We start from the raw sequence: 23791 nt of genomic DNA on the forward strand, positions 1-23791 counted from the left end.
TAAAACAAACATTCACTTATAGGAGACATTTGTTGTTTGACAGAAAGAAAATTCCTCATTTCACTTTATTTGTTGTCAATCATCTCTTTTTGTATTCAACACAAACACAGATATACCTGCACCCATCTGAATGCAAAACACAACTGTAATAGTTTTGCTCAGCAATCAGAGCAAAACCTGAAATTGGTAGGACATGCTGCTTTACAAAATGGCAGTTCCTCATCTAATTATCAAATTAACCAGAACTGCTTTGACAAAAACCGCAGGATCTTCCTTTTATCCCCATTTGTTTATCCCCCGATCCCCAATCAAACAACAAACAAACTTTATACACTCCAGGTTATTGCAGTGCTGTTTAGTCCACTACCTACAGTATGTTGTAGCCTAGCTGTAACCAGAAATGCCATCTGTAACTTCTCTCAATCTTTGACTTGGTGAATGAACAGGTACCTGCTGTTTTCTGGTTGATACCTGTCATGTGCTTGTTTCAGAAAACTCAATCAACAGAGTTTGAGCGGTATAACTACAAAACACATCACTAGAACACTGTTTCACTCTGGATGTTTTTGACTGATAGACTTAGACCAGACACAGCACTAGACACCAGAGCTAAATTCTAAATAAACATTCCCAGTGTGCAACCTCCACTAATGATCTGATAGAAGAAAAGGAGTTCTGTCTAAGACCTACTGTAATGCAAGGTGCAATCCCAACACAGCCATCTTTGCAGTTTAGGCAACCACGTAATACATTAGCCGTGTGTAAGTGAAATGTCATTGCAATTTTCTGGGTTTTCATAAGAAACAGGTGTTGATTGCAGCCATTCCCACTTACTGAAACTGTCTCGCCTGGTTGATTAAGATGTCAAGTTGTAATTTTAAATACGGCTTGCAATGCATTTACTGTGCATACAGATTGTCTACAAATTCTGTAATGCGTGATTGTTTAACAGGGTGGACACATCAGACCTAAACATCTTTGCCTTTACACACATCTAGCTTGGTAGAGTAGGTTTCTAGCCTCACCTACTGGATATGAATTGGAATGTCAACTGCTTATTTGTCCTTTCTCCATTTCATTTACTCTGTCACTCTATGATTTTCTCCCCTTTCAACTTCCCCCTATATGCCAATACCCTCTTCCCTCCCTCTCTCGGTCCCTTCCTTCTCTTGTTTGTCTTTCTGTCTCTTTCTGTAGAATATGCCAGGACATAACAATGAGCTCCAACATCACAGACCCTGATCTCTTCCTAACTGCAAACACCTCACTACCAGCAGCTGGAGCCTATCCACAATCCAATGCTCTCCACCAAGGAGGTAGTGGATTAGGACCATGGATGGTTTTACATTTGAATACTCCGGTTGAAAATTCCTCTTCCATCATCAATCTCTTAAACTACACCGCAGACTCCCAAAATAAAAACGTAACTGAGTCCCATGGTCCCTCGGGTGGCCATCCTTTATGGCAGGTTGTACTCATTGTCTTGCTGACAGGCATGCTGTCATTGGTCACCGTCATTGGCAACATCCTGGTGGTGGTATCCTTCAAGGTTAACCGCCAGCTCAAGACGGTCAATAACTACTTCCTGCTGAGCTTGGCTGTGGCTGACCTCATCATAGGGATCATCTCCATGAACCTCTACACCGCTTATCTTGTGATGGGCTACTGGGCCATGGGCAACTGGGCCTGTGATATGTGGCTGGCTATAGACTATGTGGCCAGCAATGCATCAGTCATGAACCTACTGGTCATCAGCTTTGACCGCTACTTTTCAATCACCAGGCCTTTGACCTACAGGGCCAAACGGACCACAAAGCGAGCTGGGATTATGATCGGCCTAGCCTGGTTTGTTTCCCTTGTTCTGTGGGCTCCAGCCATCCTACTATGGCAGTTTTTTGAGGGTCAAAGGACAGTACCCTCAAATGAATGCTACATTCAGTTCCTCACAGAGCCTACTATAACTTTCTGCACAGCTATAGCGGCTTTTTACCTGCCTGTGACGATAATGAGTGTTCTCTACTGGCGTATTTACCAGGAGACCCAAAATCGCTCAAAGGAGTTAGCTGAGTTGCAGGGTTCAGGAAGTCGTGGTGGGATAGGAGGAAGAGGCGGGAATGGTGGGGGTGAGAGAGCCCGTTTTGTCCACCAGACAGGAAGTTCTAGAAGTTGCAACAGCTATGAGCTGACCAGGTTGTCCCGGAGAAAAAGCACATGTCGGGAGCTGGTTGGCCACTTCCGCTGCTGGCCTGGGGTTCGTTCTTGGAGGCCTGGTAGTACCCGGCAGGGGGAGGCTGATCCAGACCAGAGCAGCAGTGATAGCTGGAACAACAATGATGCTGCAATCTCGTTGGACCATTCTGGGTCTTCAGAGGAAGAGGATTGCGGGGGGAAAGAGATGATTTCCCAGAGTCATGCTATTTTCTCTATTGTTCTCAGCTTGCCTGGTATAAAAGCTGCTGTCAACTCCCAACTCACCTCATGTGAGGATCTGGATGCAGCGTCAGAGCAGGATCCCCTCAGGGGAGCAGAGTTTAACCAAGACAGCCTGTCAACAGTCACCACCAACACCACTTCCGCCACTACGCCCGATGGAGGAACCAGTTCAGAAAATAGCTACCACCAACGCTTCTGCTCACGCAAGATTAAGTCAATAACTACCCTGCAGGGCACTTCAAACCAAGTCTTAGATGGTTCTCTAACAACTACCACCACTGTCACTGACAGTTCTACTACCAGCACCACCACCAAATCCCCCTCTGTCCCAATGTCTTTTAAAGAGGCAGCTCTGGCAAAACGTTTTGCATCCCGAGCTCGGACTCAGATCACCAAGAGGAAGCGCATGTCCTTAGTAAAGGAGAAGAAGGCAGCTCAAACTCTCAGTGCCATTCTCTTTGCATTCATCATCACATGGACCCCGTACAACATCATGGTACTGATCAATGCCTTCTGTAAAGTGTGCATCCCGGAGACCCTATGGGCAGTAGGGTACTGGCTGTGTTACGTCAACAGCACAGTCAACCCCATGTGCTATGCCCTGTGCAACAAGACTTTCCGTACAACCTTTAAAATGATACTGATGTGCCGCTGGGACCAGAAAAAAAGGAGGAAGCAGCAGTTTCAACAGAGGCAGTCAGTGGTATTCCACAGGAGGATTCCCAGGGAGTCCACGTAAAGGAAGTTTGGATGGTTGATAACATGGAATCAAAAGATTTAATATAGGACAAGGAAAAGACAGAAGCAACCATTTAGTTGTATCTGTGGAGTGTAGTTGCTTAGAGATCCTTAATGTGTTTTTCTGCTGGTATGTCAAGCACAGCATCTCCATGTGGTGGTCTTTAGATATGTGTTTGTGTTGGTGCATCCATTTAGCAAAGCTACAGTTGCGTAAAGGGCTGTGTAGGTTGAGATTCAGAGATGAAAACTTTCCCTCTGTCCTTAAATAACTCTTTATCATGTCACTTTCATGCAGTCTAAAGAAAATGAACTAAGTGGAAAACAATAGAAAAGGGCTTTAAAATGCATTGCAGGAGCATTTTGAAAGTGCAATTGACACAGAGTGAAAGGATCTTTGTTATAGGGTTGGGGATTCACATTTCCTATCATTTGTCATTGTGGGTAACTAGATATGTTAAATGCAGAATGGTTTTGCATTTCAAACAAAACTCATTATTTGTAAAACTCCTGAAAGCCAAGACAAAAACTATTTTAAGTTCACAGGCTTTGTCATTATACTGATTTGACCTGCCACCGTCTTGACTGGCATGTGTTTTTATCAGAACTTCTGTATATTGCCTTTCTACATGGATATAGCTTTCCTATGTCTGATGAAATATAAAAGTTCTTGAATTGTGTATTTACTTTCAGTCAAAAGAGATCTGTTATTTTTGTGATAATCTTTTTTTGTTTTTTAGATATTCCTGAGATTTTGAGCCAGTCTGAAAATAATAATTCTGATGAATTGAGTTGTGAATATTTTGTGTGGCACCACAGTCAGTGAACTGCTGTTGTGTTCAATGTTATTATTGTGGTTTTTATGGTGGAGACAATGAGTGCATTGGTTGTGTTTTATGTACTTGCAGTTCTCTGTCAAGAGTAATGATTATACATTAATGATATTCTATTTGTGTACATTTGGATATTTCTGACTTGATACTCAATAATTGATTACAAACACAAAGATGTTCATTTAGAAAGATGTGTGTTTTGATTTTACACAATCTCTTAGATTTCTACAAAACGATACATCTAAGGAACATTATGTAAAGGCCACCCATCTTTGATATAGTAGAGCAATGGCAGGCTCTAGTGGCTTGAGAATGATCTGTTGTCTAGGCTTGTATTTCTGTCAACTTCTACAGTCCAGCATCACTCCCATTCTGCCAATATGTGTGCACGTAGTTGGGCAAAGATTATTTATATGTTAAGCCTTTATGGCTTATAGTTAATACATTTCTAGATATATATAAATACACATACACACACACACACACTGCTAAAGTTGATTAAAAAGAGTAATTCTTTAGGAATCTTTAGGAACTTAGGAAAATACAACCTTTTAACGACACCAATTTTCTTTATGAATGAATAATGTATTTTAAATAAATATATGTTCTTCCTTAAAATACAGAGGGAAATAAATATACCCACACACCTATTTTAAATTGCCATAAAGGCAGGTATATTTTTATTTTTACAGGCCAGTTATTTCATGAAGACAGGATGATATGTATCCTGATAAAATTCCCTTGGCCTTTGGAATTAAAATAGACCCACATCATCACATACCATTCACAGTAGATAGAGATAGGAATGGGGAACTTTCCATAAGATCCATGAAATAACTGGCCTTCAAAAGTAAAAATGTGCCTACTTCTTTGGGAATTTAACATGAGGGTGTGCCCCCTGTATTTCAACAAAGAACATTTATTTACAATATATCGTTCATTCACAAAGAAACTTGGCGGCCTTAAAAGGTTGGATTTTCCTAAATTTTTTCAATTAAGACATTAAGATCAATTTCCATTTTCCTTTTTTTATTCTTCTTTTTAAAACTTTAGCATGGGTGTGTAAACTTTCTCAAGCCACTGTGTGTGTGTGTCTGTCTACATACATACATATATGTATATATATATATATATATATATATATATATATATATATATATATATATTAAAAAAATTGGCCACAACCATTGACCAACCAATATTTAACTTTTTTTTTCTATAAGATTGATTGGTGAAGTGTTTATTAATTTAAGACTTACAGCAATTCATTTTTAAATAGAATTGATAGCTGTCTTGGTCATCAGATATTTCTTTACAGAAAGTGGCAGAATCATCAACAAGAGGCCAACTAAGGCAAGAATTTATTGTAATCTTTATTTCTATTGCACACTATTTTATTCTTAAGTACATTTTTGCATCCGTACCCAAATCTTAAATATTGTGCAAAAGGTATGAAAAGCAATGGATAAACTGTTTTATGACAACTGGCATACTGAAGAATGAGTAGATTGGATTATGTGGGATGCAATGAAATTACGTATGCGCTGTATGCAAAAGTGATGTTAAAAATTATCCCATGCGTGTCATCAGTGGGTATTTGATCTACTTTCACCACAATGTGCTCTAGTGTCATGATACATTCTTCATGAAAATATAAGATTTTTATACTTAAATATTGGGAATGTAATGTACCAAAATGGTGAACACAAACATCTTTGTTACATTTCACGTAGGCCTATCATACTCATATTTTAAGTCAATAAACAAAAAAACCTTTTGACAGAATTTATCTGATTTTTGTTCCCCAAGACATGATTATGAATTTACATTTATGTTTTGATTTATTTTACCTTTAAGGCGGTTTAATGACCCTATTATCTTAGCAGGACGATGTATCTACAGTCCAGTATCAATCCCATTCCCCACCTCTGAAACATTGTCTGAAAAGTATTCCATGATATGATGAAGATTAGATTTGAACTTTTTGTTGTAAAATATTAAAATTAAAAGCACTGTCTTTGTGATGATGATAGTTTCAACAGTGATTTTGCTATAATCTAGTTTGTTTTTTCTCTCTATGACTTCAATGGTCTCGTATTTGAATTATCTTATATCCATTATCTTCAGAAACCTGTAGCTGTTTAACTAAAGCGATCAGGCTCTTCTTCTTCTTCTTCTTCTTCTTCTTCTTCTTCTTTTTCTTCTTCTTCATCTTCTTCTTCTGCAGTTGCAGTTGGCAACCAATTTAAGGTGCATTACCACCACCTACCAGACTGGATTACTGAATTAGCAAACTCACTGTCATCTGGTAACAGTTTATGTTGGAAGGACACAGCTGAAACTAATTTCTTGATTGGAGGGAAGGACTTAAAAGTGGGACCAGGGACCAAGTCAATAGTAGAAAAAAGGCTAACTTGATATTATTTATTGAGGTCGTAGAAAAGGCCAAACATTGTCTAATTTTCTGTGAAGTATGATTCTAGCATCACTGTCTGACACTACCACAACATTAGCACTGATTGTCTAGTTTTAACCAGAAACTTAATGAACACAAGAGTGGGTTTTGACTGTTACACGGTCCTGTATGTTCCCATGATGAGGACTGATGAAGTTAGTGAGGGGAGGTTACGACATTGCTAATGGAAAATGGCCAAGGAGAGCAGACATGTGATGAGAAAAATACCAACTTCATGTGACCCATGGCTGAGGAGTGGCTCATAGGCAAAGACAAACACCCATTTGTGTTGTTTTTCTCAGTCAGTGCTGATCCACTGAGGAAAATCCTCCAGTCAGGCAAGTACACTTTCATTATCACGTAAGTGTTTTTAAATATCTAACTAAGAGGTTTACAATTTTTTAACCGTTTTGTATATTGTTACATTTGATGACTTTTTGCTGTAAAAGTAATTACAAAACGTGTTATTTTTACCAGGATATCCTGAAGTGAATATTCTTTTCTTTTTATTATCCTCCTTTTGAGAACCTATACCATACCATACTTAAACCACTTACTTAAAATTATTAAAGTAAGAAAGGATATTTTTATAAATAATGTCAAATGTTTCGGCTTAGTCTGTACCACACCCATAGGCACAAGGTATGCCTTAATGCAGGTCCGCACACATGTGCAATTAAAGGTGAAATAAGCAATACATTTACTGTATTAAATCCCAAATGACCACATTATGTAATCAGATATTAAGGTAACATGTTAAGATGAAATATTATGTTATCTTACAACAATGCTAAAGTCAGTATTTTCTCCTGAAATTTCCATTCCGTGAATGAATGTCTATTTGTGTTTTGGCCTGTGTGTTGGAATTAACTGCCTATTTATCTAACAGCCAGGCCGGGTTGCCAGGTTTACCTGTGAAATTGCTAACCCAGCGCACTATAGCAAGTAAAGCCATGGAGGCAGCAAATAAACAAACAGAGATTCTCTAAACCTCAGCAGGTTTTTAACAGTTGCATGACCACAGACCTAACAAACTGCCGGTAAATATTGGAGATGTATTTGAAAGATGGAGATAGCTTAGTTTACAACTGTTCACAACATTTAGCCTGTTTAACTAGAAGTTGAGTAATTTTAAGTTGAGATAAGGATGTTGTCAGTTGGGTACAGAGCTCCTCTTTAGCATTGGCTTTTATGACTGTCCATATAGTCACCATGTGACGTTAGCTGCTGCTTTGGAGTAATGTCTGGCTATGTGAGACTAGTGTCCAGCAACATTGATGCTGTGTTCTCAACCTGGCAACCTCTGTAAACTTCGAGTCTGGGGAGGAGGGGCCGGGGAGATGCTTTCTACTATATTTTGAATTTGGACTGCAGTAACTATTTTTGCCGCTAATTGTCAGTATTACATGTTGGACCTTAGAGGAAATGCCCACTATTGTCTCTAAGAGAAAAAATGTTTTGCAATAATAATAATGTTTTACTGTGTCAATTAACTGTTGGCACATTATAAATTGCCTGTGAAGATTTTTAGTAAATGACATTTTAAACAATTTGTGAAACGTTTTCCATTTTGAAATCACTGATTTAGCTCAAGCTGATTTTTAATATTTCCTATATAACTGTTTGTCTATCTGATGAGCTGTATGGTGCAAGAGGAATCTCCGAAAGGATCAATACATTTTTATCTATCTAGATCGTCTGCCCTCTGGATGAAGCCAAAGTGGTCAGGATGCAGACTATTAAGACTGTGGAGACCCAGGTGCCCTTTCTGAAAGAGAGTTTCTTCACCACCACTTTCAAAGGCAGGAGAAAGAGCAGCGTTACTAACCTCCTCCGTAAACAACAGCACTCTCTTCAAAATCAACAACACCAGCATCAACAATGCATTTTAGAGCATCAGCAGCAACATCAAGGGCAGCGCACTCCAGAGCATCAGCGACTTGCTCGCTCCAACAGCAGCCCGTTATGCAAGACGGCCGTGCGTGCAGGAGCAGATGGGGATAGAAAGGAGGGGCAAAAAGAGAGGAAGGATCAGGGAATGAGTGGAGCTGTGCAGGGTAGGGGGGAAGAGCTACGAGTGAGTGGTAGCGAGCCCGTGGCTGCCAGTGCCAGTCTCCTCCTTCTTTCAGCAACAGCGACACTGGGGGAGGCAGCATCATTCTCACAGCTGCCTTTAACTGGGGTGGACAGACAGCAGGGATTAGACAGCTCTGATAGGGCTCTGACCAACAGAAGACCAGCATCAGAAGCAACCCAGGAGGAAACTCAGCATGCCCAGCCTCGACCCCAGCAGTATGGCCTGTTAGCCAAGGGTGTCCGCCTTCTCAGGAACATGGGGAACCAGGAAACAAAGCAGAAGAAAGGAGGAGGAAGTGGTGGAGCAGCAGGAGATGTCTCCTGTGATGATGATGGTGACGAGAGAGAAGTGGACAAAAAATCTAAAAAGTCCCACAATAAGATAAGTAAAGGAGGAGGAGAACATAGTGGGAAGAAAAAATCAAAATCGGAGTCGAAGGGTTCTGTGTTTTCAGGCATGAAGATCAGGAAGAGTTTATCAAAGGCCAAAGGGTTGTCTAAGGAGGACTTGTTAGAAGCTGGGAGGTCAGCACAGTTGGGCAAAGCAAGGCTCAAGCTGGATGGGGAGGCGACCATGTCTGCTGATGAGATGGCAATGCTATCCGATGTCGAGGGGGATCTATTCCACTTAACCGCAGATAGTCTCCCATCTGCGGTGGATGAGAATGGCCGAAAAACAAGCTTGGGGTCGGAAGTTGACCTCTACAGTTTTCACTCAGCAGCAGCTGAAACTGAAGACCTGCTCTCTGACATCCAGCAGGCTATAAGAGAACAATGTGTGGCCAGTGACAGGCTGGAGATGATGACTGGCCACTTATCTGAAGGGTCAACATCTGAGGAAAACAAAGAAAAAGTAATGTCTCAACAGCTTTTTAATCTGGATAATGAAGTCTTCTCTACCCCTGTTGGTAGTGAATGTAGTTCAAAGGAACTAAGCGAAAATGTTAGGAATTTAGAGAACGAAAGTGACATACTCATATCAAGAAATTCTTCTGGTCCAGGGTCCCTGAGTGAAAGCGGTCCCACATCTTCAGGCCCGGACACAGAGAGAAGCAGTGGCAGCCTTCTCCCAAAGAGTAACAGCACATATAGCTTCCCTGACACTACAGCCACCAGCACATCATATGAGAGTGCTGAGGAGACCCAGGATGATCTCGAGAGCACATTTCTGCACCCACAGCAGACTCAAGGTAATCAGGATGCACAGAGAAAAAACACACATGTCCACTTGGATCCCGTAATTGCAGCGGCGGGACCTATGGGGTCTCAGAAGAGTGTGAGCAGCATGGACCTGTCTATGGAGAGGGAGATGGAAGAGGAAACTGGGAGAAGAGACTTCCTGTCTCTGAAAAGGAGGAAAACTAGTTTGTGTATCAGTCAGCTAACAGTCAACACCCCCGTTTCTCAGCCTAAACGCACAACTTCCAGCACCTCCCCGTCAACTGTAAAACTCTATCCTCCAGTTCACCCGTCCTATGTTAAGACCACGACCAGGCAGCTCACATCTCCCATTGGCTCACCCATCACCAGCCCCAATGTGCCCAGGAAAACCGATTCAGTAGAATCCAACAGGGCCCAGGGGTTTAGGAGGCACAAACAGAGATCTTGCTCAATTGCTGGGCCCCTTACTGAGTCTGCAGACTGGTTCACTGAGCTGGATAGGGTAAGAGGGAGGCAGACGGGCGGTGCCAATTTTCCAGAGCCGAATACACCAGAGAAGAGTTGGACAGGCGGGACGTACTGGACGCTGGGCTCCAGGAGAGCACATTATGGACGACAGACCTCCACCAACACAGTCCCACACCTGGATGTCTTCTCTGGTGAGTCACATATAACACAGGTAACTGAACTCCTGGTACACATGAAGCTCAATCAGACAAACATAGATTAGACATTTGGGTGCTGACTACCTGTCTGATTAATCCCTGATTATGGAAAATAACCTTTTAATCCTCAGCAACATAACCCCACATTTTGGCCAGCATTGCACCGATTCACGGCGGCATTGTGATGCCAGTAGTAGCAACGTCTAGTTGCTGTCATCGTTATCAACTAACAGATTGGCACTGTTCAGCAAGTAATGCTCAGGAGTAAAACAAGAGTAAATTGTGCATTGGCTGCAGATGGCTTTCGGATGAAGATTGCTTACAGTATGTGGGAAAAATAGATATTTTTTGACAACAATGAAGTACGACTAACCTACATCAGGCTTTAGTTAATACAAGCAATACTTGCTAGTATTAGTACTTTGTTGGTTATTGTCTTTTTATTGGATCTGACCAGGAAAATACAGAATATCACCAGACAAGCATTTTATGTTGTGATGTATTTACTCCTCTTCTCTCACAGAAGCAATATTTTTACTGACCAAGTAACAGGGGAAAATAAACCATTAAAATCATACAGAAACTTTATTTATTATTTTTCTTGCTGAGAATCTACAATGGGCTGGACTAACTTCTATTTGTTTGGCTCCAAGCTTGGTGTATATTTGAGATCAGGTTAGTAAGAGATAATATTGTGAAATAATCATTGTAATTGCCTAGTGATTTAAATTCTCCTTAATAATTGATTTTTAAATTATAAAGTAATGCAAATGATCACAGTGGGAATATAAAGTTATGATTTCAAAAGTACAATTGCTCATGAAAACCAAGGTGAAACACTTTATTGAGTAGTGTCTTTAGAACAAAGGCCTTTTTCTACTAAAACAATGCCTCCCTGTCCTCTTTTTTTGTTGTGGTGCATTTCAAGAGCTCAGCTGCTCTTCATTGTGCTCATAAATCAGAGGACCGAATGACAACACTGCCGCCCACCCAGAGCAATACCATCCTCTGATTAGACTGGCTTAGACAGACAGACACACACACACACACACACACACACACACACACACACTCACACACACAAAATTCTGGATACTAAACCCAAGTGACAGTTTTTTTGCAAGACAAAAATGAGTCATGATACAAAATCCGTCCTCATTTCGTCAGGTACATTTATTGTAGTAAAACATTGGTGCACCATTAAGTCAAGCATAGGCATTTTGTCTGGAATTTCATAAGTATACAGGACATATGCTGTCCTTCTTTTATTCACAAAGACTCTGGTTATGTCAGCCACTCACTAATCCACTACTGCACGTTTTCCAGGTCACATTGGGCCCTTAGGATGGAGTGGGAAGACAAAGACGAAAGGGGGAGAAAAGCTGAACTAAAAACAACCGACAGCCAATTATTTTAAAACAAATTCTTGATTGAAATATTTTAATCAGAGCTGATTTGACTCTGGATTTGAATGAAGTGTAAGGCTTGGTTGGTTGGTGTCTTGAAGAGTGGTCATGAAACGGTACATTTTCAGTGTAAGCCTTCATTAATTTTTGTCAAACCCAACTCCAAAATTCCCAGAATCAATGTCGACAGGACCATGAATCAAATTGTGTCAGTGCATTTGGTGCTGCCCACTGAATCACATGGATTAGAGAAATGTCAAGCTAGTCTAACAACATTACAACTGACCCCACAGTTGTCATGGTTGGACTCTGAAGTCAAGTGGTTTTCCATCCTCTGTTGATGTCACATAGTCAATATTTTTTCCAACCAAAATATGTAACTTCTGCCCCCATCAAGAAACCGATTTCTTGCTTTACTAGCATGGAGACCTGGTCAGGGATTTTAAGATTAGGACAAGTGTCTCACACTTAAAACTCTTTTTATATCTTTTTTGCAATCTCTTCATGACTAAAAAAAGAAAATCTTTGACTGATTACGACGACAAAGATAATCTATGTTTTTTTCCCAATGTATTAAAAATAAAATGTACAATTAATGAACCCCTATAACCACACCACAGGGTTAAGTTATATTTTCTTTTTCTCTTTTTGATATTTAAAACCCACGTTTTAGTCAACGTGTGAAGTCTAGGTTCATCCTCGACTGAAAATGAAATGTAACAAAAACAATAGTTTAAATACTATTTGATGCCATGTAATATGATGCACTGATCATTTGTATCTTGAATGTCATTTGGCCTTTTTTTTATTATTTGCACTACACAACTAACACCATCTCCCTTTTTCACCCACATGTAAATGGTGTGAGTAGAGTTTGCACGTGTTGGTGTTTAATTATCACATCTGAAACTGAGAGATTTATTTTTAACTCTTTGGTTAGAATAACATCCTTCTTCGGTATAGCAAATAGAGTTCTTTCTTTTTTAGGCCAGTTTCATTCATTGCTTTTCTGTTCTCAGGTCGCACTCTGTTGGACTGGCTGTGCACTCATCGTGGAAATGGGTCTACTGGAGAGGAGGGGAAGAAACTGTGTCACCAAATGTTGGTTCAGGGTCTTCTGCACCCCTTCTGCCACAGCACAGCAGAGCACTGTGATGACAGCACTGTCTCGGCAGTCTTTAATGTAAGACCTCTCTCTCTTCACTGTCTGCCATCACACATGTTATACAAAAATTATGACTTGAGCTGCTTTGCATCAGCAACTCCAGGGGATATATATATAGTGTTCATAAAAAAAGTCAAAACTTCACACTTTTAGAGGCAATAGCTATAGTGCCACAGCTCCAGCTTTGATAAAACATCTACCGTTGTGGAAAGTCTTGTTGGTGTTTATCCCAAGGGCTGGAGAAAAAAGAGAGTGAGCATGTGCTCATCAGATGATTTAGTAAAAGAATGTAGCGCAAAGTGATTTGCAGTCACCAACGTACTGTATTTGTAGTATGCAGAGTAATGCAAAGCTTATCCAATCTGTGTTTCTATATTTGTTGCTTTATTACTGCAATTCATCCCGGAGACATTTTATTAGCTGAAGAGAGGTGCATGTAGACAGGATGACTATGTGAAAATTAATTTCATACATTATTATTTCTTCATTCCTGTAATGTTTTCTCACACCTAATCTCATGTGCATCACATCCCCCTCCACAGTTCACCACAGCTACTGTCTGAGCCATTTCTATCAAGTTCCCCTTGTAGTTGGATCCACTGAACTCAATACGTTATTAAGAACTACACTATATTAAATATGTATGAATGTTGATTCTGGTGTTGATGTGTATGCTTGCTTTGTGTCTTTATGTCTTAAAAGTAAAGACAATTAAATCGGTTATCTTATTTAAACACACTAAGAGTCTAAGACAAGTTAATTATCTCTTTTATCCTTGCCTCGTTTATTTTAAGCTAGCAGTATGGCTCTACGGATCACAATGTCAGTTGGCCCACCACTTTGGTTCAGACTGAAATATCAGTAACTATTAGATGGTTTGCTATGAAATATTATATAGACATTTACAAACATGGGCGCGGGAAGCTCGAAAATGTGGGTGGGACCATCTTAAAAGGAGTCTGGGGAACCTCCCCAAGATATCCTTTAACAAAATAGATTTTTTTTGTTGTACACTGGTGCCTTTTTAACAGGAGGTTTGATACTTTTGTCTTGCTGTGCTAACATCAACATATTTTGTAATTTTACCCAGAGGATGTAGTTGGCCCAAGATAAAATATTTTAAGATATTAAAAAGCTAAAATTACAGAAATGAATTTGATGACTAACTCAGAGCCATCTTTAATAATACAACTTATTGTTTTATTAAACTTGAGGATCTCTCAAATATTGTGTTGTTAGCCAATTATCTCCATGGCTTTGTTTAAACACACATTATTACACACAAAACACTGCCGTTGGGCAGGTTCAGCTTAATAGAAAATATTACAGGTTTGGGCGGTTAAAAAAGTGACAAAGCAGTGTTCGGAGTACACAAATCATTTTAAAAGTAGGTTGCACTTTTGCACCTCTCGCACATATGTATATGCACATGCTCAAATGCACAAAGGTACAGTATGCATACTTAAACACAAACAACCCTCAGAACATGCATGCTCTCAAGCTGTTTTGTTCTCATAAATAGAAATTTCCCAAATACAGTCACATGTTATTCTGCATGTGCAGTCTCTGACAACAAGCAGCACTTTATTTTTATGTACAAATCTGCCACAAGTGCACTCATATATACAAAAGGACAGCCCCAGACACCCATGCATGTTCAGGCATTTCCTCGCATGGCTGGATTAACTGTGCATGCGTAGACCATCTGCTGACAACGTTATGTAACAACTCCACGTGCCTTGGGCTCAGGTTGCTCTTCCCAGCAAAAAGCTCACCATAGGACAGTCTTACACTTGTTTTTTGTTTTTTTTACTTAATTCAATCTGTGGCTTGGCCTGGAGTCTTGCATTATTTAGCTTGATCAAAAATAACCTTTGCTGTTTATAGAGTACATATCTCATTGTTATTGCTTTCTATTTTACAGCTAATATCCCTTTCCAAATAAATCAGCACAGAGTGTCTTTGCTTCTCTTTAACCTTTTCACTTATAAACCCTTTTAACATCTCGGTTGGATTATTTTTACTTTTACAGTTAAATTCCATCTTGAAACAAATCACTTAATGCTTCACCTCCATCTTCTCTTTCTCCATCATCCTATCCTTTTTATTTCCATCACAATTTATCAACTCCGCTTTGCTACCTAAATATGGTCTTGAATCCAATTTTATATACTGTACTTTGCTGGAGTGAACAAATATATCAATTGTTCTTTTCTTGCTCTGCATAGCGCCTGAAATGAAATACTCAATCAGCTTAATTCTGTCTAAAAATGGGGTTTACAGTGGATGAGCATCTAATAACTTTGTATAAATCAAGTGTCATCCCTTTTACCCTTGGCAAAACATTACTGAGTGGAGAAATACTAATGATCATCATGGGCTTATGTCAATTGAGCACATTTTGTGTGTAGGTCAGGTTACCATAATCCAGCTAATGGGTTTTGTCTTGAGAGAAACACTCTTGCACAAAAGGGGGAGACATTTATGCTCACACACGATTTGCACACATTAAGCAGATTTACGTGATCTAACTGGTCAATGAGTTTCTTTAAACTGCCATGCATGTACTGTGTCTCTGCATGGCATTAAGCTTGACATGCCAGTTTCCTGAGAAATAATTGGTCATGTGAAATTAGGAAGGTCAAGGAAAGTTCTAAACATGTTTGGCAATACCTTTTACCACTGTACATTTTGGCCTAAGGGACAGCTAGCACACATTTTCACCTTTGCACTGTAGAGAAAGCTTTTAACTGGGTCCACTGAATGAGCCTCACAATCTTTGTGGGTGTCTCTTGTAGTGGCATTGTCTTTAGAATGTTGTGTTTGACAAGAGTCTTAGTGCTGTAAAATATGGGTGTCTACATTTGTTGTACCTTGAGTTCAGTAAATGATGCTTTCAGACAGTTAGAGGTTGAGCATTTACTTTGTCTCTTTTTAATTTTATTTTTAAGACTGGTTGCTATGCTATGCAAAAGCCAGGATTCTACTGCTGCATTTTATTCTCAAGTGTTTTCCACATTTGGAAGCGTGCAGTAGGAGCTACAACTTGACTTATATTCCAGGTGGATGTTGACCTATAGTCATGTTGCATCGCACCATGTGTTCATGACATACAGTGGGTACTCTTCCTTGGTAGGAGTAAGTCGTTTTAAACACAAACATCTGACCTTGAATTGGATCTAATTTACACTATATGCACTTGTTTTTTGTTTCTTTCTAAACTGTGTGCAGGAGGAGCAGCTGTACACCTGGGCATCTGTAGGCCTGCCAGGGTCTTCCCACCTGTGGGAACTCCATGGGGGGCGAACCATAGACAGGGAGCAAAGCTTGAGAACTCCTTTGCATCAATCATCAACCAAGACACCAGGAGCTCTACAGTCTCAGGTTGTTTACATCCTCTCATCATCTGTAAATATTTTACAGTAGGATTGCCTACACTCTACCTATTAAACAAATACAGTATAGTAGATGAGCAAATATAGTTTTTGGTTTCATTCTGTTTTTATTTTTACATTTGTGTACAATTTTGACCTATTCATCTTGGACCTTTTTTAATTGTTTAACTTTAAATGAAAACACAGGTTTCTTGCTAAGTAGAGCATTATAAAATCTTATATCTTTACAAAATCTAATTATGTGTTAAAAATACATCTGAGGAATCTTGCTGACAGATACAGTATACTTATTGCATGCAGTGTTAAAATGAAGTTTTCTTGTATCAGAAGGCTGGCATGGACTGGATTTAGCCTTTTAAGAAATTGCCGTTTTTGATAGAATTCAATAATCTAAATGATATGCACTACTGCATCGTTTTTAGCACATATTTATGTAAAAGGCTCCACATGCTGTATATTACACTCAGTGTGTGATGCTTTTAATAGTTTGATATGTTTACGTTCCTAAATGATCTTCCTATTCTTCCTCCTCTAAGGACCAGTGTGTAGGATTTAGTGGCATCTAGTGGTGAGGGTGCAGATTGAAACCAACTGAATACCCCTCCGCTCACCCCCCTAGTTTAAGCGTGTAGTAGAATCTGCAGTGTCCTTAGGGTAACATAAATACGAGAAAGTCCCTCTCTAGAGCCTGGGTTTGATTTGTCCATTCTGGGCTACTGCAGATGTACATAGCGGTGCAACATTGGCAACGGTGGCATCCGTGAAAGTTGACCCGCTCCCTATGTTGAAATGATTGTAATCATTATTGTTCTGATTAATCATTAATCAATAATGATAGTAAAATAGACCCCTTGGCCCTCCCCGCCCCCCACCCCACCTTAAAATTCCAACCAAGGTGTCCTTTTTAAAGTACTTTTTTTGTTCATTTACAGACACGTTTAAGCCATGTTTTATTTTTTTAGAATAGCAGTTTGTGTGAAGAGCTAAAATAAGAGATGCACTGATATACAATCCTAACCCTAACTCAATCGGACATTTGAAGGATGCAAAGGTTTCTATTTCATGCATATGATATGCATTGATTTGAAATCTGAAACAGCATGACCTGTGTGATCTATCAAAGTAAACCCCAACATAACTCAAATAGCTCTGGATAAGCTGCATCAGCTAAAACTGTAAATTGTTCTTTGTCCACCAGAGGTCAGGCTTGTCTTGGAAGTCTTGTTAGAATATCACAGTGAACCTCCCTGTTTTCTAGAAGAGTTAATAAATTAGGAAGGCAATACTGACTGAACATTCTCCTTAAGATTCAAAGATCTGACCACAACTAGGGAATGTGTACTAGCAGACACAGGCCCTCCCCATGTGAGGCCCAGCAAGACTCACTGTCTCCGGGGTCAAATCTCTCGGTATCCCCTCTTCCCTGCTCTAACCAGTCTGGAGCCAGAGGGTTGATGGAGTCTAGACATAATGGACTTTACTGACCCTCCTTTAGCTCACAGGTCTGTCACTATGCTCTTTCAGTTGTGGGTGTTTTACTGTTATGAAGCCAAATTTAATGTGTCCAAGATTTAACAGTCGGCTTTTCAACATTTAGAGTGTAATACCGGCTTGACTACCTGCTTTTAAAGGTTTCATGTAGCAAAAGCAGAGTCATGGTTTTATCTTCTTCAGTTTATATTTTCTGTTTTGATTTGTGAACCCTAAATGTAGCCGTATGCTTCAAAGTTCAAATCTTTTTTTTTTTTCTTTTTTTTTTTTGATTGACAGACCGAATCCAGCAGTTTGAAGTCAGGTCACTCATCCTCTGAGGATGAAAGCTGTCTCATCCCTCAGCTGGAGAGGACCATCAATGACCTGCGGATTAAGATTGCTGTGTTGCAGGGCCAGCAGGCCTCCTTGGCAAAGGGCAGCTGGGATAATATGGGAGCTCTGGGCGCTGCCCACCACAAGGCCTCACAGATGAGAGGAGTAAAATCTGGAAAGATGAGCCAGGAGGTGTCTGTCCAGACCTCACCTGTAGAGGAGGGGTTTAAGTTCGACGTGTCTGTCAACAGAAGATCAGGCAATGTGTTGTCTTCTGTTTCCTCCTCCATCCCCAAATCTACAGAGACCTTTGTCTGCACGTGCAGACCGAGCGGCAGCCATCCAACTCCTCTGCCCCCACCTCCACCTCCCCCTCCCGTCTCTGGAGGTATGCCCCTACCTCCACCACCACCACCACCACCACCACCTTTACCAGGGGGTATTGCTCCTCCTCCACCGCCACCTCCCCCGCCCTTACCCGGGCTTGGACCTTGTCTGCCGCCGCCTCCCCCTCCTCCTCCACCACCAGGTTTTGGACCAACACCTCCTCCCCCGCTTGGTTTTGGACCTCCACCCCCACCTCCTCCTGGAATGGGCCCCCCTCCTCCACCTCCACCCCCAGGCTTTGGACCACCACCACCACCATGCCCCATGCCCTCCATAATGGTCCAGGAAGCTTCCCCTGCCAAGGCTGTGATCGAGCCCCCCAAGCCAATGAAGCCACTCTACTGGACACGCATACAGCTGAATGCTAAAAAGTAAGAATATGTTATATGAAGTGAAGATAGATATGGATCATTTGCAAAAAGGTATTCTCTGAACAGTAGAGATTTGAGAGGAAGCTTGTCCACTTAAGATAAAGATCGGCCACGTGCTCAGATGGCAGTAGAGATGCTAACCTTGTGGAAAAAGAAAGTGATGAAGTCCAGGCATTGTGGTCAGCAGTGACTTGAGTTAAATCAGTTTTTCTTTTCCCTAATAAAGGCTTGAAGAATTGTAGCTGAATAAACATCTACAAATACAGTACATGATTAACATGCAAGTGAGGAACCTGAATTCTAAATGTAATTTGATGGCTGAGATTTGGCAATTGGATTTTTACTCTGAGATGACAAAAGGAGTACTCCTAAAACAGCAGAATACAAGCTCTACAAATGTCAGAAAGGCCTTTTGTGGTGATTAACATAAATTACACTTTAAAAGTGGACATCGCAGATTAAAGCTTGCCTACTTGCACTGTAAATTACTCTTTCCTCCCTCTTTCCTTCTATCTTCAGGCCCAATGACTCATTGGTGTGGGAGACAATCAAGGAACCGAATGTGGACTTTGAAGAATTTGTGGAACTATTCTCCAAAAGTGCTGTTAAGGAGAAAAAAAAGCCAATTTCAGACACAATCAGCAAGTCCAAGACCAAGCAGGTAGTGTGTGCATGCGTGTCCTTCTCTTCAGGGTTTTTCCCATCTTTACTCTCACTCCTCTGATGCCCGTTTCGTTTTTCCTCACTGTCGCTTTCTGAGTTGCTTTGAGTGACAGGAGGAACTGCTACAGCCAGACAGTTATGTGGTGTGAGCCCTGGCTACCCCCATGACCATCCAGTGGCACTGAGCCAAAGTCTCGCGTGCGGTGAGGAAACTTCACAACCGTGATGACTGGGGGAAGGGGGGGAGAAGCCTGGGAGCTGTATTTTATGGTGTGGTTCCTCCCATTGTGCTTTCTGTATGACTTAGTTTTATGGTTAGACTATTTGCCTCCCCAATGCCCTTTATGCCACTCCATAAATCTGAAAGTCAAATTTTTTTTATCCATGATTTAAAGCTTCTCTTGTCAAGATTTTTTGTACATGTACTATTTGCCCAAATGATGTGTCTAAATCACAAGTAATGTTGCACCAGGGACGAACATTTCACCCCTCTAATTGATACCCAGTAGAATCATGTGACAGTGGTTGCTGAGATGAAAGGATCTTTGGCATGTAAATTTTGGGGAAATCTTAGTATACGGGAAGTGATGAATTTAAAATCAACATTAAAATATAAAACAATTGAGTGAAAGTCTGACTTAAAAACAAGATGAAGAAGAACAATGATGATCTCACTGAGTTTATTATTTTAGGATGCCTAATAACATCTGGCTAGGGGACTGCCGATAAAAACTAAACTATGGCTAACTCGGGTAGGCTTACATTTGCTTCGAATGTTGATCAGTGTACATTGTCTCCTTTTCAAATAAACAAATAAATGAAATGAAATGAATTAAATTAGTAGTTCCTGAAGCCGAATTAAATCATTTCTTGAAATAGTTTCTAAATTTCTGAAACTTTAGATGCCCTTGTTACATGGTCGATTCCAGGTGTGGACAACTTTAGGACCTTCTTCACATTTTTGAATTAAATTATAGCTGTCAAATAAATGTAGTGGAGTAGAAAGTACAATATTTTGCTGAGAAATGTATTGGAGTAGAAGAAAAAAGTATCACAAAAAAATTATACTTAAGTGAACTTCTTGAATAAAAGTATACTACTTTTAACTACTAACTTTAAAGATATAAAATAAATATTGTATATATCTATGACCTGATGATCTCCAGTCACTGTCAGTGTCACTACCCTTCACGACCCTATTTTTAGAGACGTTACCTTTCGTTTCCTTGGACTCTTCTTCACACCAATTAAGCCAATCTAGTGCTGCCTTTCATGTCTATTTTCGACATTACACATTCACACTTTTTCTCCAAAGTGCTACCCTTTGAGTCTTTCTCTGAATGAAACCTTAAACACTTACCCTAACCCACTTGAGACTACCGTTACACTAATAAGTCAATGTTAGTGCTACCTTTCGTGATCACCGTCAATGTCACTACCCTTCACGACTCTATTTTTAGAGACGTTACCTTTTGTCTCCTTGGACTCTTCTTCACACTAATTGAGCCAATCTAGAGCTGCCTTTTGTGTCTATTTTTGACGCTACACATTCAAACTTTTCTTTAAATTGCTACCCTTCGAGTCTGCCTTTCTCTATATAAAACCCTAACCCACTTGAGACCACCTTCACACTAATTAGTCAATGTTAGTGCTACCTTTCGTGATCACCCTGAGTGTCACTACGCTTCATGACTCTATTTTTAGAGACGTTACCTTTCGTCTCCTTGGTCATTCCACCTCTCTCTCCCCTTTCATAACTTCATCTGGAATCAGCCCAGAACTACACGGGAGGATCTCTTCAATGATCTCAAGGCAACAGGGACCATAGTCACCAAGAAAACAATTGGTAACACACTACGCCTTGAAGGACTGAAATCCTACAGCACCCGCAGGGCCCCCTGCTCAAGAAAGAACACATACATGCCTGTCTGAAGTTTGCCAATGAACATCTGAATGATTCAGAGGACAACTGGGTGAAAGTGTTGTGGTCAGATAAGACCAAAATGGAGCTCTTTGGCATCAACTTAACTCGCCGTGTTTGGAGGAGAAGGAATGCTGTCTATGACCCCAAGAAAACCATCCCCACCTTCAAACATCAAACAGGGAGGTGGAAACATTATGCTTTGGGGGTGTTTTTCTGCTACGGGAGCATGACAACTTCACCACATCAAAGGAAAGAAGGACGGGGCCATGTACCGTCAAATCTTGGGTGAGAGCTTCCTAAGCCAGGGTATTAAAAATGGGTCGTGGAAGGGTATTCCATCATGACCATGACCCAAACACAGAGCCAAGGCAACAAAGGAGTGACTCAAGAAGAAGCACATTAAGGTCCTGGAGTGGCCGAGCCAGTCTCCAGACCTTAATACCATAGAAAATCTGTGGAGGGAGCTGAAGTTTTGAGTTGCCAAACAGCCTCAAAACCTTAATGACTTGGAGAAGATCTGCAAAGAGGAGTGGTACAAAATCCCTCTTAAGATGTGTGCAAACCTGGTAGACAACTATAAGAAACATCTAACCTCTGTGATTGCCAACAAGGGTTTTGCCACCAAGTACTAGTCTACATGCGTTTTTCTTTTTCTTTTTGTCATTCTCTCTCTTTGTCAGTCTCTCACTATTCAAATAAATCTACCATTAAAATTATAAACTGATCATTTCTTTGTCATTGGGCAAAGGTACAAAATCAGCAGGGGATCAAATGCTTTTTCCCTCACTGTGTACACTGCTATCTTTTTCATGCAGAGGTGTAATGTAGCCATAAAGTAAGATGGTGGATTACGTGATGTGCATCAGTTTTGAGATTTAGGATTGTGGGTTTTTGTGTCATGGCACTCTAGGTCAATCCAGCCGTATTTTTGACTAGTTCTTGATTTTTGAGACGCACTGTTTGTTTCCACCTCTGATTAAATGAATGCAAATATTAAGGTTTGGTGTCGTCAAGACAAAATTTTCCATACTGGATGAATAAAGATTTCTTAAAAGAAGGTTAATGAAGTATATGAGTGACTGGAGGGCCGTAACTAATAGCTAATGTTTTTTATTTTTTTTATTTACTAATCTTGTGAATACTTTCTAATTAATTTATTGTTTGGTTTAAAACATGTTAGAAAATGGGGATAAAGGCTCTTGTTTTTATTTTTTCGAGACACAAGCCCAAAGATATTCAATTTGCAATAACAAAAGGAGAAAAGCCGCAAGTCTTCACATTAAGAAGCTGAAACTCTGAGATAGTTGGCATTTTTGTTTGTGCTTTTAATTATCTCCTCAAAAAAGCTATTGATGAAAATCTTTCCTAACAAAAATAATTTCAATAATTTTAGTGGTTCATGGATTTAGCTGTGTTTCATTGTAAAAACTTCAGAGACGCTGTAAGGGCATTTTCAGTTTAGATTTGTGTAAAGTGAGCCTCTGTAATATCAGGCAGCTCTGTAATAAACCTACCATAAAACATCTACCCTACACTCGCTATATCACAGTCTCATTGTGGATGTCATTTAGCATCATATATCGAACGGCCTGTCCCCTGAAGCTGTGGTTAAACCGGGGAAAACGGAGACAGTTGGTGCCTGGTGACATAACATCCTGTGTGTTAGAGAGGTCTGTGTTCCGTGTGATCTGGTTGAGATGGAAGCGTTCTGTCTGGATCACAGTAGGCTACGGGTTTCCTGTCCTGTTCCTTTACTACTTTACTACCCAGAGCACACTTCTGCTTACTCAGGCAAACTGTGGTTCAGGTTTTCATTCATAACAACACTGGCTTGATATTCAACTCCTGGCTGTTTGACAAGTGGAAGTTATTATTATTCATCTAACATTTATTAATATTGCACCTTTTAGAGCAGTTGGGATTTTTGGATACAATAGATCTGACTTGTCATTGAGGTCAGGTCTGCTTTAAAAAAGATATATATCCCTGCATTGTGCAATTCCATAATAAAATGTAAACAGAAACATAAACATTCTCTGTATATTTAATCAGTCGCAGGACTTCATATAATTCATTTAGCAAATATGCCTCTTGTTGTTTGCACAACTGAGAGATGATGGATGTGGAGAACTGGAGGAAAAGGAATGAATAGTTTACCATCATAATTAAGCTCAAAAGCATTTTAATTTCCCTAATGTTTGCGGGAAAGTTTTCCTCCCACAGAAGGAAACAGACAAAAGGCAGCAATGTTCCTGACTTTTGTTTCCAGTCAGTGTGTGTGATGGTATATAAAGTATTGTAATCCCTGTTCTC

The 23791-nt window shown here is 40.2% G+C and overlaps 2 protein-coding genes across 2 annotated transcripts in view; both read left to right on the forward strand.

Annotated features, from left to right (window-relative positions):
- chrm3a (cholinergic receptor, muscarinic 3a) overlaps window positions 1–4459 on the forward strand; it is an 82394-nt gene extending 77935 nt beyond the window's left edge. Inside the window, exon 3 of the mRNA XM_034899181.1 lies at window positions 1198–4459. Within this exon, the coding sequence (XP_034755072.1) occupies window positions 1217–3172 (1956 nt within the window). The 5' untranslated portion in view covers window positions 1198–1216 and the 3' untranslated portion in view covers window positions 3173–4459. The remainder of the gene's footprint in view (window positions 1–1197) is intronic.
- A 1975-nt stretch (window positions 4460–6434) lies between these two features.
- The window catches only part of LOC117960896 (formin-2), a 40427-nt gene continuing 23070 nt past the window's right edge, over window positions 6435–23791 (forward strand). The window contains exons 1-6 of the mRNA XM_034899180.1: window positions 6435–6797; window positions 8144–10355; window positions 12787–12950; window positions 16164–16316; window positions 18098–18891; window positions 19411–19552. Coding sequence (XP_034755071.1) covers window positions 8189–10355; window positions 12787–12950; window positions 16164–16316; window positions 18098–18891; window positions 19411–19552 — 3420 coding nt within the window. The 5' untranslated portion in view covers window positions 6435–6797; window positions 8144–8188. The remainder of the gene's footprint in view (window positions 6798–8143; window positions 10356–12786; window positions 12951–16163; window positions 16317–18097; window positions 18892–19410; window positions 19553–23791) is intronic.

This window comes from Etheostoma cragini, chromosome 17, assembly GCF_013103735.1.
Source record: "Etheostoma cragini isolate CJK2018 chromosome 17, CSU_Ecrag_1.0, whole genome shotgun sequence".
NCBI classification, from domain to species: Eukaryota; Metazoa; Chordata; class Actinopteri; order Perciformes; family Percidae; genus Etheostoma; species Etheostoma cragini.